At 37.1% G+C, this 18,134-nt stretch overlaps 1 protein-coding gene across 9 annotated transcripts in view; it reads right to left on the bottom strand.

Moving 5' to 3' along the window:
* The window catches only part of ARAP2 (ArfGAP with RhoGAP domain, ankyrin repeat and PH domain 2), a 235,134-nt gene that overhangs the window by 209,530 nt on the left and 7,470 nt on the right, over positions 1–18,134 (bottom strand). For 8 of the 9 annotated variants that reach the window (XM_062213241.1, XM_062213242.1, XM_062213243.1 and 5 more), the window contains exons 2-5: positions 10,791–10,849; positions 9,785–9,864; positions 8,917–9,008; positions 6,820–7,173 (exon numbers count right to left, since the gene is read on the bottom strand). In XM_062213241.1, coding sequence (XP_062069225.1) covers positions 6,820–7,173; positions 8,917–9,008; positions 9,785–9,864; positions 10,791–10,849 — 585 coding nt within the window. The remainder of the gene's footprint in view (positions 1–6,819; positions 7,174–8,916; positions 9,009–9,784; positions 9,865–10,790; positions 10,850–18,134) is intronic. The other variant, XM_062213239.1, reaches the window with a different exon arrangement.

Here is an 18,134-nt window from a genome sequence, read left to right as displayed (position 1 = left end):
ATCTGTCTTGTGTATGTAAACTTGAAGAATGGCAGCAGACTGGATCTGATTCTCTCCTCTACCTTAATGAGGCTGGACATTTCTCAGAACTATGATAGTCTCCAATAGCATAGACACATTTATCCACCTAATTATTTATTATCTAATTACTCTTTTATGTTTGAGACTTTTAAGCAATGCATTAGCAATGAATAAAGAAAATGTATATATTTGTATATATGCATGTGTATATAGGAATTGCTAAAATACTTCTACAAAGCGCTGACATTTATCTACTCTAAATCATATGTTTTCAATTTTAAGAAAGCCAAGATGTATGAAACATGATAAGATTATCAACAAGCATGCTTATAGAATAAAAAAGACACATTCAAAATGTAAAAGTCCCAAAAAATATCCCTGGAAGCCAAAAGGTTTTTTTTTTTTATTTATTTATTTTATTTATTATTTACCCAAAGCAAGGAGGTGGGCACTGGATAGTGATATGAGATTTGGTAAAGACAAAAATATAAGAGCCACAGAACCCCCAGATAATGATGAGGGTTCCCCAGGATGCTGACTGTGCAGCGGGCCTGGAGCCCAACCAGCCCAAACTAATCAAGTTCTCTTAGGCCTATATGATGATGGGAATCATGGCTTTATATATTTTGGTTACTTCAGACAGTTATACTTCTGAGAAAGAAATTTCAGATGAATGAAAACGCATATAAAAATTCAGCAAGCAAAAAGATAAGCAATTATTAAGACCAAAACAAAGTAACAATTATTAACTGAAAGAAAAATTAACTCTATGATGTTACATAACCCAAACATAAATAGTACTCAGGCGTAAGAGTATAAAACTGAATTACATATAAAATCTAAATAGGTTATATAACCGTATTTAGGGGATGATCGTTCTGTCTGTGCTAAAAGAGAAGGAGGAGTATGGCGATAATGAGTTAATATGATCTTTCGGGGCAGTGACTCAATCATAAAAAATAAAATAAAAATCAGAATAAAAACAGTATTAAGATATATAAATTAAATAGTAAAAGAAACTACTGTAACAGTTATAAGTGGCTGTCTCTTGAAAAGAAATTGGAGGGCAGGAAAAGCCACCTTTTTTTTTTAATAACCCATGTAGAACTTTCTGACACTTAAATTATGTGGTTTTAGAACCAATGAAAACATTGAATTTCAAAAGTTCAAGGTAAACAGATGCTTTTTTTTTTTACCTTAAACGAGTACATGTCATGGCAAGAACTGACTAGAACTCACTTGCAATAACGTTATCAAAGGTCACCTGCCATAAAACAGTGTTCTTCTGAGCAGAAGGAAAATTGAGGTTTATTGAGCACCAATTAAATGTCAAGCCTAAAGTTACCTACTTTTCCCAGTGATCCCACAGAGGAAGTCTCGCCCATTCAGCCACACAGTGCATGAATGATGTTGACAACTCTGATTTCTGTCTGTCTGATCCCGGTGCCCTTAGTCATTTCTCTGCAGCTAGACTGACTGGAAGGAATTAGCCAGGTTATTTTAATGGAGACAAAAAGTAAGAATGTGTTTTTCTCAAACTAAAAATAAAATTACAAAGCTATCTATTCCTTGGCACAATCTTTGCAAGTGACAAGTGATTTTGGAAAGAGGCACCTAATTTTTGGTATAGAAAGATAACTCTTTATCAGGGATTTAAGATTCAATTTGAAGTTCCAGGTGTTCACAGGGAACACCTTGGTCAGACAGAGCTGATTCACTTTCCCACAACATCTGCATTTCAGTGAAAAGCCGGCTCTAAACAGCATTAGCAGGAGACTGGAGGCACTCAAACAGCTGAGGACCAGGGAGGAGAATCACTCTACCAAAGCAGCCATAAACACTCTGGAAAATGACTCGACAATCGGTCACTGAAAAAGGTACAAGCAGTATAAGCTCTGAATGCCACCAAATCATGGACCGCTGGCTCCTGGGTAGTCTGACTCCCAGCCTCTGCCCGGGATTCAATCTTTTCTTGGTATTTGACCTCTGGCTTTTTCATTTTCCCTAGATCTCCATTCAACTTGAACATGAATTTCACTGACACTTTGCCCCACCTGGTTCTACAGTCCAACTTTTCACCTTCAGTAAAATAACCCTAACCAATACCTTGGCTCTTGACCTCTGCTCTCCGTTTTATATTCAGTACACTCAGATATCACCTACCTCAGTGTCTTTTACTCCCTCTAGCCAGGATAGTAGTGCAGCTAAAAATGCTATTTCAATATTCCAGTTAAAAATGGTGGTAAAAATCTTATCCATTTTTTCAAATTAACTGCCACTCTGAGCCTTAGAGTTTTTTTCTAAGAAGTACTTTCTCAACCCTCTCAACCTTGCAGACTGTACTCTACAGACCTTTCTGAACCAATTATTATACCCTGGTCTTTTGGTTTTATTGTTATTTGTATATATTTCTTATTTCCCTAAAACCAGGCAAAGAACACATCTTGCTTAATTTGTATCCTCCATATCCTGAAAAGATATACACATTATATATATGTTTATTATATACAAATTACTGAGTTAACCTCATGTGTTCAGCTTCTGCTTTCCCAGGCTCCTATTCCCAAATCGGTCTACCCAATAGTCAAAAAAAATTTAAATGACAGAGAGAGAAAGAGAGAGATGGACTTAAAGAGATTGACTTAGCTAAGTAAGAAATAAACCTGAAACATCTTGTCAAATAAAACAAGAAATTCTATATATATATATATGTGTGTGTTGCAATTTTTATGACTACATTCAGTGAGTTACACTGCGCACAGTCATCTTTAGAAAACAATGACTTAAAAACAGTCACTAGGGTTTCCTTGTCACAGAAGCAGAGGTTTCAATTCATGCACCTCCAAAAAGAAGAGTGGAACACTCCACCACAGTCTTTGCCTCACAGAAACTCATAGGACTCTTCCTCTGAGTTACGTATTTAGGAAATACTTGAATAAATTCTACCTGCTTTCTCATACTTGCATCTACACAGCTCTGAAAAGCTTGAGTTTATTATTTACAATTGGGAAAATGTGGAGGAGGGAACATTTTTAAATTCCTGAAATTCAGTGAAAATTTAAATAATTTATTGGTTTATTTGACTAAGTCTTTATATTTTTTCATATTAGTTAAACTTTCATATTAGTTAAAATAAATTTAAAATTAGATAAAATAAGTTAGCTTAATAAATTTGTTTTACTAATTTTATATATTTCATTAGATTTTTACTGGTTTACTTTATTATATTTAAAAGATGGAGAAACAGAGATTTCTCATCCACTGATTCACTCCTTAAATGGCCCAATGGCTGGAACTGAGCCAGGAGGAAGCCAGTAGTCTAGAATTTAGTACAGTGGGTAACAGGACTCAACCAACTGAGCCATCACCTGCTGCCTCCCAGGGTACTCCACAGCAGGCTAGAAATGGGAGTACAGTTGCGATTCAAATCCAGGCACTCTGATTGATGTGCAATGTGGGCAACTCAAGTTGAGTCTTACCCATTTTGCCAAATGCCTGCCCCCCATGAACTATTTTAAAAACAAATAATATTAGGCTGATCAACATGCTTTGATCTGTTTGAAACACTGGCAATAGATTCAACTTCAACATGTTTTCAAATTTCATGCAATTTTTAATCCAATACTCTTACTCCTTATTATGTCATTTAAAAATTTATTTTTTTCCTATTCTATGCTTAACTGGAATCTTATTTGATATTATATAATTATTTTTTTAATCAAATCTTAGGAAGTTTTCACATTCTGTGCTTTGACTCAGAACTGGCATTTCTATCTCAAAAGCAGAGAATCAACCATGTGCAATAAATTCAGTTCATGAATCTTACTATTTTATTTAACATCACTCATGACTGAGAGCAGTTTCAAGCACTAATTGGAAAACAGCAAACTGGAATGTGGGGTTTTTTTAAACTGTGTTTTGATAAATCATGTATATGGCTATAAGGATGAAACATCCTTATATAAAACACTGAAGAGTTCACATCTCTGTTAATAAATGTTAGAGCAGTGGCACCTGTATAGAGCTGAGTTCAGCAGCTTGTGGGATAAAGTCCCTAGAAAACTAAAAAGAAAAATATAATAACTAATGCTAAGTTTTCCCCTGATCTATTCGACAATAACCCTCCTATGCTAGGCAATGTTCTATTCAGGAAATTGCATTAAACAAAAGCCACAGAGCTGGTTGTCCTCAATGGCACTTACAAGAAATAAATGAAAATTCTGGCATATGAGCCCTGCTGATGAAAATTAAGGGAGTGATGGGCATCAGAGGAGAGGGACAGCTGCAACGTTGAATCTAGTGGCCAAAGCCTATGCAAAGGAGACACTACAGTAACACTAGAGAAAGGTGAGATTCAAGTTATGCTGCTTTCTATAGCAAGAGTATGTCAAGCACAAAGTCAGTCTAGGGGCTCCCAAGGAGGAAACCTGCTTTTTATTACTCCACATTTAATAGAATAATAGAAAGTGGCTTCTTTAGTTTGTGATCTATCGGGTTATACTTTTCTATTTAGAGCCTAGGAGAGCTGGAGTATACTGGCTATAACAGGAGATTTTAGCCAACCATCTAACCTGGTCTATGCCTTTATGACCCATCACCATAAAGTTTTACTGGAACACAGCCTCATTCATTGGTTTATAAATTATCTATGTCTGTTTTCATACTACAACTGTTCAGCTGAACAGCTTCAACAGAGGCCATATGGCCCTAAAGCTTCCAGTATTTACTATCTGACCTGTTGCAAAAATGTTTACTGGCATCTGCTCTGTGGAATTCAGAATGCTGTCTCAATCAGTGCTACTTGCATCAAACAGATGTGGCCTTGAGTTAAGCAAAGTTCAGCAACCTCTTCACAAGGAAGGAGAACCATTACTTAGTCTTATTAAAAAGCACCTCCAAAACCCTCCCAATAGCCTACAGAAAATAGTGGAAAGGAAAAATTTCAGATTCTACTTCTGAATTAAGTCAAAGCAGTATAATCATGTAGAATAGTCGTTGCATTTCTTGGTGCAATAACAAGCTCATTTGTTTAAAATCTTATCCTGATATCCAGGAGAAAAACTGTAAGCCAGAAACTAAATGATTTTCCCAATATGACAAAATACAAATCTAGAAAACTAATATCTAAACTCAGGCAAATTCAGACTAGAAAGCATAGAAACTCAAAGCTCCATTAAAAAGAAGACAACTGTTCTGACTGACCTAATGGCAAGGCTTTCTCAGTGTACCTGGATCTCCAGCACACCAACCCTACAGAGAGTGACACCCCCAGGGAACACAAAGGAACTGCCAGAGACACTGCACTGTGCACCATGGCTCTGTGGATTCTTCCCATTCCCATTGAGAGCAACTGGCTCTCCCTTAACACTTAAATTTTACAGAAATGAAAGATTTGAGCACACTCAAGCTCACTGTTTCATTCCAGCAGTACGTGTAGTTGAGGGCTGACTCAAGCCTTGGATATTTGAACAGGCATTTACCAATAACACTGAGGACCGATTAAAAACAGACAATACACACAGCATACCATTTTGTCATCCTAGTGTCACCAGAAAGGAGTGACAGGAAATAGCTAAGTAGTCTGTTTCACTTTATTCATGACCTAATTATCTAAAACAATGCGGCCATTTAAAGTATTAACCACATAATTACTAATCATAAAAGTCTGGGTTTTCTCCCATGGCTTAAGAAGTCCCAACTAGTCATCTGATGCTGTAGTTTTCCTTGCTAGCAAAATTATTTTAGAGCAAATCAAGGATTTCTAGAAACAACACATTCCAGAGCAACAGTGGAAAAAACCTGCAGGGACTCACCACATTAGCTACTTCAACATGAAAAGCTTAGTCCCAAAATAATTTAATAAATCACAAACAACATTTAAAGTAGAGATTTCAAAAAATTGGAATGCCAGAAAACAATTCTAATTACATATAATTCCTCCCTGAAGTTTTGTCAATAATGTAAAATGCTTAAGGGACACAAGCTTCTTCGTAAATATCTGAAATGATAAATCTGCTTTTAAATGTATAAAATTCAAAGGATTCAGATTGTCTGTAAAACATAAAAAAATCAAAACAATGTATCAGTAACAATGAATGCCTAAATCTAACAATGACATTCTTCTACCTAACTACAATAGCTTTGTATTTTCAAACAGAACACTGTTATGATATGAGCAAGAGCCAAGCAGAGTGGGCTGAGTAACACCAACTCACTGTGCTGTGTTTTTCTTTAGCTACACACTGGAATACCGCACAGTGTATCTTGGTGTGAAGTTAGAAACATCGGGAATCTAGACGTGAGGTCATAACTTTAATTTATTCTTCAGATCCTTAGTTGCAGCATTATATTACATATATCCTCCCCTGCATCTCAAGAATAGCATTTGAGGGGGCTGGCACCATGGCTCACTTGGTTAATCCTCCGCCTGCGGTGCCGGCATCCCATATGGGTGCCGGGTTCTAGTCCTGGTTTCTCCTCTTCCAGTCCAGCTCTCTGCTGTGGCCAGGGAGGGCAGTGGAGGTTGGCCCAGGTGCTTGGGTCCCTGCACCCACATGGGAGACCAAGAGGAAGCACCTGGCTCCTGGCTTCGGATCAGCACAGAGCGCTGGCCATAGCGGCCATTTGGGGGGTGAACCAACGAATAGCATTTGCAAAAATGGACTGAGTCACCCTAAAACCAGGAACTCTTGAGGGGGAGGGTTTGGGGAGAGTCAGCAACCTGGCAGTCTCAGAAATGAGTGAATTTGAATTTTTTTAAGGCTACTTCTGAAATAAAACAAATGAGTAAACACATACCCTTGAGGAGAAAGCTTATCCAGCCACCCTGACTTCACCTTCTTCGTAGATGTACCATAAAAACAGGCATAGGGAGATATGGCATTTGAGGAAATGCCCGAGGAATCAGCATTTCCACTTGTTGAGCTTAGGGGGTAACTGTGCCTGTTCACTGGGTCCAAGCTCAGTGCTTTCTGTGTCCTCAACCTTGATGCCTTTGAATTTTTTCTTCTTAAACTCTGGAAGCATTCTTCCACTGTTGAGTATTCTGACTCAGAGGCAGACTCTGTCAGAAGATTGTTTTTATCCTCTCGAGGTATCCAAATGTCTTCTACTTTTTCTTCACTTATTTTCTCCTTCCTGTTATCATATATGCTAAATGAAAGGGAATGGAATTAACATTTTAAAGTGCCAAATGTGATTTAAATCATCAGTCATTTCTTTGTATTAATTTTAAAAAATCATAGAAATTTAAAGCCAGGAGAATCTTAGAGGTCAAATAAACCATCTGATAATTTTTAAACTCTTCCAGAAAAATGAAATATAAATCTTTTATTATCCTGTGATACCTGAACAGTACTATGAGTTTTTCTAATGTAGAATTTAATCTGTTCCCTTTTGTTTTGGGTGTTGGGAACAGGTGGTAAGGATGGAGACTGCCCATTTTACTATCATCATAAGTTAAACATCTTCAACAGCACAATCAAGTAGCCAGCTTAACCATTATTGTCTAGGCAACACTATGAATTACTATCTCATCTGTGTGGAGATCTTATTTTCAACTTGTTGCCCACTGGCTATGTTCCTCTAACTGATTCCACAAATTCCATGTTCTACCATAACGTAATAAAACAGAGAGTATGATTGCTGAGATTTTCAAAATGATTTTGCAATGCTAATGAAGAAAAACACTGCACCACCCTGCTAGCCAGAAAACAGGAAAGGGTCAGTGCATACTCAGAATGTAAAATCTGCATAATACGCAATATTTTCTAGAATGCATTCATATTAGCTAAGCATATCCCTACAGATTTAAGGTTATGACACAATGGATTCAGTGACTGATAAATAAAATAAAACTCACTATTAGAAAGTTTTAGAAAATCAGACATGCTTAGAGGAAAAATTACATCCTCCTGGATATAATGTTCTAAAAAATCAGTACTTCACAAAAAATGATTTAGCCTGGTCCTCTCATGTTTTGCATTATAGATTCACATTAAATACTTTCTGAGGTTATTAAATTATTAAGTGGTTTTGTTGTTGTTGTTATTATTTGAGAGGCAAAGAGACTCTGAGAGACAGAGACATTCCATCTGCTGGTTAACGCCCTAAATGTCTGCAATGATTGCTACTGGGACAGATGCTACTAGGAGCCTGGAACTCAACGGATGTCTCGCACATGAGTGGCAGAGATCCAACTACTTGAGCCTCCAGAGTCTGCATTAGTAGGAAACTGGAATCAGGAGCCAGGGCCACAGCTGGGACTTGAACCCAAGTATTCTGATATAGAATGCAAGCATTTTAACTAAGCCAAACATCCTTTCCAATTATATCATCTTAATTTAAGGAAATCTGCATCAGTATTAACCTTATAAAAGATAATTTAAAATTAAAATAAATGCCAAATAATGATCCACTATAACAAGCTCCCAAAAAAATTTAAAGAAAAATACTATTTAAATTGGTATCTACAACTTGTTTAATTTCATGTGTGACTGACATAACTAGATGGTCATCAAGGATCCTATAAAGGATGACCTGCTAACAAAAAACATACATTATATTTGCAAAATTCTGCAACTTCCATAGTGATATTCTGCACTGTGCCTTTCTCCTTTATATTAACATAACTTCTTGTCTTTAAGAAAGACACAATTATGGTAACCACATATTTGCCACTTTGAGGAGGGGGTTGTTCATTTCAAACCTACCATGTAGAGAACTGTCATTATCTACCATAATTCAATCCTTAAAATGGATGCTGATGTGGAAGCATGTTGAGAGATACAAACTTTACCAGTGTTTTCTCAGAAATAGTCTTATACTAAGAGCAAGAAGTCAAATTTTTAACATTTTATTCTAAACAATTAATCATAATCAACCATGACTTCATACCTTGATTTGATGCAGAAAGAGTTCCCTGCAGTATTTGCCTCCCCTTTGAGTGTCTCTTCATGGGCCCAAAATTCATTCTTCACACATCTCTTCTAATACAAGGAAAAAAAAAAAAAACACATATATACACACACAAAAATCATTTAAAATTTTATTTTTAGTTTTGAGATTTTTTTTTTTTTAGTCTGGTAACTTTCTGCAAAGAACCACAATGCCTGCGTTTAGTTTTATTAAACAAATATTTAACTGCTTAGACGAACTTTCAATCTGAACAATTTAATTAGGGAGACTCTACAATAGTAGCATGGTGATGCTTTTTAAAATATTTTATTAAAACATTAATAGCTCATCATTTCAACTAAGAGGGGGAAAAAAAGAAGTTAACCAACCATAAAATTCATGGACTTCTCTCCAGCATTATTTTTGTCGTCCAACTTCCCTTTCATCAAGACAAAGAAATAAAATAGCAAAAGGGCAACAATGATGAAGTGAAAAGTCTTACTGAACAACTGAAGTCAAAATATATTAATCATTAGAAGTATATTCACACTTAGGAAGTCTACATTTAGATTTAAGGTAAAGCAAAATCTAGAGGAGGGGAATTAGGTCTTAAAGGGAGGTTGTCTTTTTTTTTTATTGAAGTAGCTTTTCCACGAAAAATTTTTAAGTCACAAATCAAAATGTGTTTTCATGATATATATTTAAAGATATGGATCTACCGTCATCTTATTGAGCAGAAATTTTACTAACTGGAAATTTGATTTTTCTGCATAACACCTTCTTCACACTTACAGGAGAATGGAGAGGCATTTACATGCAGAAGAGTAAAGGACTGATTATGGAAAAATATAAAAGATATGGAACTAACCTTGGAATTTTCCAGTCTCTGGAAGAGGAAGGTCTCTCCATAAGGAAAGATGGAAGATGAAATCTCCTCACTTGAATCTTCTGAAGGAATTATGAGAATAGAAAGATGTGAATAATGTGGCATATTTTATATTAAAATTTAGAAACCTTGGGTTTATTTGATAATGATATTACAATTTAATCATTCTATAAGAATCCAAAATTATTCTAATTCTTAATCCCAAATCAACTTTCCAGCAGTCTTCTAGATACAGTATTCACTGTACATATCTCTGACTTAACAAGCATGGCATATAACTGTTTATTAAATTGTAACTGGTCAATTTCTAAATAAGAGAATACTCTAAATGTCAGGAAATTAATTTTAGCTCTTATAATTTTCAACCGACAACTTTACGAAGTTTGCCAATATGACAGCTTGCCAATCACTCAAACTCCCAGAAACCACTGAAGGAAATCCCTCTATTACCAGACCTACAATCACACCTACAAATAATTTCAAAAGAACTTCCATCATCCTTGAATTACACTGATTTACATGAAATTATTCTCAATACTTGCATCTCTACTACGGCAAACATGTGTTTAAGGGTTCAGTAGCCAAGTATTTGCCAGCATATTGTGAAGAAGAAAGTTCCTAAACTTGTATAAGTAAAGTTTTCAAAATGACTGAAAAGCCTCTATGTATGATCAATCTACAAAACCAACATCAGCCTGTGCCTGTTACCATGGCAAAATCACTTTCCATATTTCTTTGTTCTATAGCTCAGACTGTCAGAAAACATTTAATTTAGCTAAATGCCTTCGACTGTTGCCAATGATAAATGAAGCCAGATTTTCACATAAGCAAAAGTCTGAGTGTCTTTTATTCACTCACCTTTAAAAGAGTTTGCTGAAGTACAATGAATGCTAGTACATAGGCATTCCCATTATTCCCTACACCGCAGGTTGACAACTAGTAAATGAGTGCTAACTAATTTAAAGAAACTTTAAACACATAGACTCACTTTGCCATGCCGCAGATTTTCCAGGTGAGGTAGCAACATTTCTTCTTTCACGGAAATAGCTTAAAGCAAAGGGGAAAACAGTGAAGAGTTACCACATTGAACAAGGGTTTACTATACAAACATACTTCTGGGGGGGTACAAAAATAAATATGCCACGATGAGTTGGATTTCAAATACAGATACAATGGCCAAATTCTACAAATGTGCTCTTTCTAAAAAGCCTGAAATGAAGAGATTTCTTTGGATTTACAAATGTTTGCATCTCACATCTATAATTTCGATAAGTAAATTGGTCAAAAGCTATTCTGCACATAATTTCAAGACTGTTAACCATTTTAATTTTTGTTGTTTTTGCTTTTTTTGTCATTAGCTTCATTAAACAGAATAAAAAACATGTTTGACTGTATAAACACAATATAAAAGTACATAGAAGACCTTCTTGCAGAGACCCCACAGTCCTGGGAGAGAGAGAGCACAGGTTATTAATTAAAATGCAGCAAGGTAACAGCAAGGAAAGGTAAACACTGTAGTCACAAAGGGTAATAAAGTTCTACTATCATAGAAAGAGTTCTATTTCTCCTTCTGAAGATAACTTCTCTTACATATATATCTTTCCAAGTAACTAAAATCAAGGAAATAATAAAGAAAAAAGTCAATAAAAAAGAACATAGACAAAATTTCAAAAAATATTGTAACCCAAACCTGGTTTTTTTGAAAAAAAAAAAAAAAATCAGTAAAACTGACAAACCCCAACAAAGAAAAATGAGAGGCAACAGACACAAATTACTAATATCACAAATGAAACAAAGGATATCACTACAAATCTGAAGAATATTAAAAGATAATTACAGGGGCCGGCCCCATGGCACAGCAGGTTAATGCCCTGGCCTGAAGCACCAGCATCCCATATGGGCGCTGCTTCACTTCCAATAAAGCTCTCTGCTTTGGCCTGGGAAAGCAGTAGAGGATGGCCCAAGTCCTTGGGCCCCTGCACCCATGTGGGAGACCCGGAGGAAGCTCCTGGCTTCTGGTTTCTGATCAGCACAGCTCCGGCCATTGTGGCACATTGGGGAATGAACCAGCGGATGGAAGACCTTTCTCTCTCTGCCTCTCCTCTCTCTGTAACTCTAACTTTCAAATAAATAAATAAATAAATCTTTTAAAAAAAAGATAATTACATATTAAGAAAAACTTTATGCCAATAAATTTAACAATTTAGATGAAACAAATTTCTTGAGACACAAATAAACATATAATGTCAAATAATAAATTTTTAAAAATTTTTAATGAAAGTTAATAATAAAAATAATTTTAAAAAATACCATTTGCAAGGAGAGCTCAAAGAGTACATGTGCTTTGATAAACTGCTAGGCAGCTCCTTATAAACAATCACGTAAATTAATAGCAAACATACCCCTAGGAAGATACTCAATGGACATGCATACAGAGATGTTACATGAATAAACACCCAAATGCATGCCTACAGGCAAATGGATAAAGAAATATTATTCAATAATATAAAGAACAAACTGACATGAATGTGTCAAAACATGTTGAGGGGTAGGTTTTTGGTACAACTGTTAAGATAACACTTGCAACACTGACATCCCAAGTCAGGGTGCCTGGGTTCAAAAGACTCAGCTCCACTTCTGATTCCAGGATCCTGCTACCGCACACCTTGGAAGGCTGCAAGTGATAACCCAAATACTTGGGTCCCTACCACCCTTAGGGGAAACTCAGATTGAGTCCCTGGCTCTTGGCTTCATCCTGGCCCAGTGCAAGCTTTTGAAGGCATTTGGGGAATGAGCCAGTGGATGGATGACTTTTCTCTATCTCTCTTCCTCTCTCTTTCACATAAATTAAGATTAATAAATTAATTTCCTTAAAAGATCAAGAAGATAAAAAAATATTGCCTACTCTATGATTCCATTTGTATGACATTTTACAGTGAAGAAAACTGCGACTGTTTTACAGCAAGAGGAATGGCTGCCAGATGCAGTAGAGGTTACTGCAAGTGTCACAAGATAACTTGGGAGTGCGGATGGGGAGAGCACTGAGAGGGTTCTATACCCTGATTGCTGAAGTGGTCATATGGGTGAACACACACTTGAGAGCTGAAATGCTTCAGATTCCAGAATTTCTTGGGTTCTGGAAGATTTAGGTATGCTTTACTGGCTGAGTATTCCTAATCAGAAAATCAAAACTTGAGATGCCCCAGCAGCTGAAACTTTTGGAGCATTAGGTGGATGAAAAAAAAATTTAGATTTTGAAGCATCTTCAATTTCAGGACTTCGGCTTAGGGATGCCCAACCTATTTATGTTTGTTAAAACTCATCAACTTATATACTTTAAATGAGTCTATGTTACTGCATGCCAATTCTATCTAAAGTTAACCATATGCATTACATATGTACACACACATCTATAAGTATATATATATATATATATATACATGTGCATATATAAATAAATATGAAGAATATTGAACAATGTTGAAAACATAAAACATTTACCAATAGTAAACAGAGGAAATTTAAATGGCCAACAGACACATGAAGAAATGCTTGGGATCAGTAGCCATCAGGGAAATTCAAATCAAATTCAAATTCAAACCACAATGAGGTTTCATCTCAACCCAGTTAGAACAGCTCTCATACAGAAATCAAAACAAATGCAGGCGAGGGTGTGAGGAAAAAGGTACCCTAATCCACTGTTGGTGAGAATGTAAACTGGTACAGCCACTGGAAGACAGTATGGAGATACCTCAGAAATCTGAAAATAGACCTAACATATGATCCAGCAATCCCACTCCTGGGAATTTACTCAAAGAAAAAGAAGAGAAATCAGCATCTTAAAGAGTTGCCTGTTCCCCCATGTTTATAGCAGCTCAATCCAATAATTAAGATATGGAATCAATCCAGATGTCCATCAGCTGATGACTGGATAAAGAAATTATGGCATATACACACCATGGAGTACTATTCAGCTGTACAAAAAAAAAACAGTTTTCTTTTGCACCAAAATGGATGCAACTGGAAACCATTATACTCAGTGAAATAAGCCAGTCCCCAAAAGACAGATATCAAATGCTTTCCCTGATCTGGGGTAACTAATAGCGTACCTAAAATGCAATGTATTGAAGTGAAATGAACATTTTGAGATTCGATGATTGTTTACAGCCCTTATCTCTACTGTTGAGGAACAGTGTTTTTTCTTCATACTATTTGCTGAACTTTTCACTTAGTGTATAGGGTTAACCTTATGAGTATAAAGTGTACTGAAAATAGATCTTGTTAAAAATTAAGAGTTGGAATAGGAGAGGGAGGAGGAAGAAGGGTTGGAGCATGTGTGGGAGGGAGGGTAGGGTGGAACAGGAAGTATCACTATGTTCCTAAATCTGTCTATATGAAATACATGAAACTTGTATACCTTAAATACATTTTTTTAAAAAACTAGTGCTATTATAAAATGCATATATTTGCTGATTAGTTAAAAAATACATAAAATGTGCTTCTGAAAAAAAAAAAAGAATGCATGGCAGGGTATATTCATACAAGGAAATGCTATAATTACAAGCACCAACATATATGGGACTCAGCATGCAAAATGACCTGGACTAGAATACACATTGTATGACTGCATTTTTTTTTTTTTTTTTTTTTTTGGACAGGCAGAGTTAGACAGTGACAGAGAGAGAGAAAGATCGTCCTTCCACTGGTTCACCCCCCAAATGGCCGCTACGGCCAGTGCTGCGCTGATTCGAAGCCAGGAGCCAGGTGCTTCCCCTCCTGGTCTCCCATGCGGGTGCAGGGCCCAAGCACTTGGGCCATCCTCCACTGCCTTCCTGGGCCACAGCAGAGAGCTGGACTGGAAGAGGGGCAACCGGGACAGAATCCAGCACCCATACCAGGACTAGACCTGGGATGCTAGCGCCACAGGCAGAGGATTAGCCTAGTGAGCCGCAGCGCCGGCCATGACTGGATTTTTTTAATTTCACAAACAAGGCTGACATTGCAGGGCAGTATGTTGAGCTACCATGTGCAATGCTGGGATACAAGTTCAAGTCCCAGCTGTTCCACTTCCAATCCAGTGGATGGAAGGATGGAAGACCTCTTTCTCTCTCTCTTCCAAATAAGCATTTACTAAATTAAAAATTTACTTAAAAAAAGTGGGGTCAATGTTGTGGTGTAACTGATAAAACTACCATCTGCAATGCTGGCATCCCAACTGCTGCTCTTCTGATCCAGCTGCCTGCTAATAAACATGAGAAAAGCAGTGGAAGATGGCCTAAGTACTTGGGCACCTGCCACACAATGGGAGAGCTGGATGAAGCTCCTAGCTCCTGGGTTTGGATTGGACTGACCCAGCCCTGGCTAATGCCACCATCTGGGAGAGTAAACCAGCAGACGAAAGATCTCTTTCAAATAAATAAACTCTTTCAAAGAAATAAACAAATCTCAAAACAATAATTCACAAACAGGCTACAATGTTCAGGAAATATTTTAGAGCTAAAATTTTATTTAAAATCAAGGAATTGACTGTCAGGATAAGACATTGTCTTTTGCTGGGGAGAAACAGAGAATTTTACCAAAGGATTAGAAAATAATTCACCCTTTATTTGTTCATTATCTCCAGATTCCTGACATGTTAAATGACTCCAGTTGTTTCCTCATATTTACATATTATTAGAACAAGTACCCAATAATCACTTGAACTTTTGAGTGAAGCATTACTCAAATTTTATACATCTTTGGCAATTTAAGCTAACAATATTGCTAATTCTTTTTTTTTTTAAAGATTTTTTATTTATTTATTTGAAAGTCAGAGTTACACAGAGAGAGGAGAGGCAGAAGCCAGGAGCTTCTTCCAGGTCTCCCACAGGGGTGCAGGGGCCCAAGGACTTCGGCCATCCTCTACTGCTTTCCCAGGCCATAGCAGAGAGCTGGATAGGAAGAGGAGCAGCTGGGACTAGAACCGGCATCCATATGGGATGCTGGAGCTTCAGGCCAGGGCGTTAATCCACTGTGCCACAGCGCCAGCCCCAGCCACTGATAAATTTTACAGAAAAAAAATATACAGGACACCCAGTTAAATCTGAATTTTAGGCATACAAACACTTCTCTTTTTTTTAACTTTTTTTATTTTTTTGACAGGCAGAGTGGACAGTGAGAGAGAGAGACAGAGAGAAAGGTCTTCCTTTTTGCCGTTGGTTCACCCTCCAATGGCCGCCGCAGCTGGCGTGCTGCGGCCAGCGCACCGCGCTGATCCGTTGGCAGGAGCCAGGTGTTTATCCTGGTCTCCTGTGGGGTGCAGGGCCCAAGCACTTGGGCCATCCTCCACTGCACTCCCTGGCCACAGCAGAGAGCTGGCCTGGAAGAGGGGCAACAGGGACAGAATCCGGCACCCCGACCGGGACTAGAACCCGGTGTGCCGGCGCCGCAAGGCAGAGGATTAGCCTGTTGAGCCACGGCGCCGGCCAGCAAACACTTCTTTAGTCTAAGTGTGTCCCAAATATTTTGGGCTGTAATATTGCTAATTCTTACTGACCACTTACAAGATCCTATACACAGCATCAGCATTTTACATATACATACAGTATATATATATATATATATATATATATATGTGAGTGTGTGTTTGTGTATATAATTATATATGTATATATGTACAATTATATATATATTCATATATACAATCAAAAACATGAAATAAGATCATATGTATTTTTAAAGTAAAAATTAATACACAAAGCAATTAAATAACTTGCCCATGGTCACACATCTCTTAAGTAACTAATCTGGGATTCAACCTAGGTAGTCTAGCTCCATAACCTATTCTAAACCACAACACTTAATTTTAAAAATTCTTGGTTAGAAATTTATATTTTCATTTATCTAGAAGTAAATTATCACAAGCTGTCTCACATATTTGGCCTAGTGGCTGAAATGCCCATGTCGCACATCAGCAGCATCTTTGTTCCCCTCTCCACCGTGTGGGTAATGCAGATCCTTGAAGGCAGCAGTGAAGACTCAAGTAATTATACTCCTGCCACAAATGGGAAAGGCCCAGCTTGTGTCCCTAGCTCCAGCCATCAGAGGTGTCAGGGAGAATGAACAGACGGGGGCATACACTCTCCTGTATTTCTCTCTCCCCGCCCCCAGACTAAATTAATAATGTTTTTTCATTTATTAAACTTTTATTTAATGAATATAAATTTCCAAAGTACAGCTTATGGGTTACAATGGCCTCCCCCCTCCCACAACTTCCCTCCCGCCCGCAACCCTCCCCTTTCCTGCTCCCTCTCCCCTTCCATTCACATCAAGATTCACTTTCAATTCTCTTTAATACAGAAGATCAGTTTAGTATATATTAGGTAAAGATTTCAACAGTTTGCCCCCATATAGCAACACAAAGTGAAAAAAATATTGTTGGAGTACTAGTTATAGCATTAAATAACAGTGCACAGCACATTAAAGACAGAGATCCTATATAATATTTTTTTAAATTAATTAATTTTCTATGCCATTTCCAATTTAACACCAGGTTTTTTTTTTCATTTCCAATTATCTTTATATACAGAAGATTGATTCAGTATATAATTGGTAAAGATCTCATCAGTTTGTACCCACACAGAAACACAAAGTGTAAAAATACTGTTTCAGTACTAGTTATAGCATCACTGCACATTAGACAACACATTAAGGACAGATCCCACATGGCATGTAACTACACAGTGACTCCTGTTGCTGACTTAACAATTTGACACTCCTGTTCATGGCGTCACAAACAAGACAAGTGTCTGCTAATACTAACTGATAGAATCAAAAAGGGAGAGAAGGATCCAACATGGGAAGCAGGATACACAGCAGACTCATAGAATGGCAGATGTCCTAAACAACACTCTGGCCTCAGAATCAGCCCTTAAGGCATTCGGATCTGGCTGAAGAGCCCATGAGAGTATTGTAGGCACGGAAAGCCAAGATACCATGGAAAAGAAAATAAAAGAAGAAGACCTAAATGAAAGATCTCTGTGAGTGAGATCCCAGTGGAAAGAACAGGGCCATCAAAGAAGGAGGTACATTTCTCTGAAGGGAAGAGAGAACTTCCACTTTGACTATGACCCTGTTGGAATAGGATCAGAGTCAGAGAACTCTAAAGGCTTCCACAGCCCTGGCAACTCATGACTAGAGCCTAGGGAGATTACTGACGCCATGAACAGGAGTGTCAAATTGTTAAATTAATAATTTTTAACATACTGAACATTAATTATGGCATAAAATATAGGCATCAATAGAACAAATCTCAAAAATATTGAGTAAAATACCAAGTTGTAAAAGCATATCA

This window comes from Lepus europaeus, chromosome 16, assembly GCF_033115175.1.
Source record: "Lepus europaeus isolate LE1 chromosome 16, mLepTim1.pri, whole genome shotgun sequence".
Taxonomy (NCBI): domain Eukaryota; kingdom Metazoa; phylum Chordata; class Mammalia; order Lagomorpha; family Leporidae; genus Lepus; species Lepus europaeus.
This window is presented reverse-complemented; position numbering and strand designations above follow the sequence as displayed.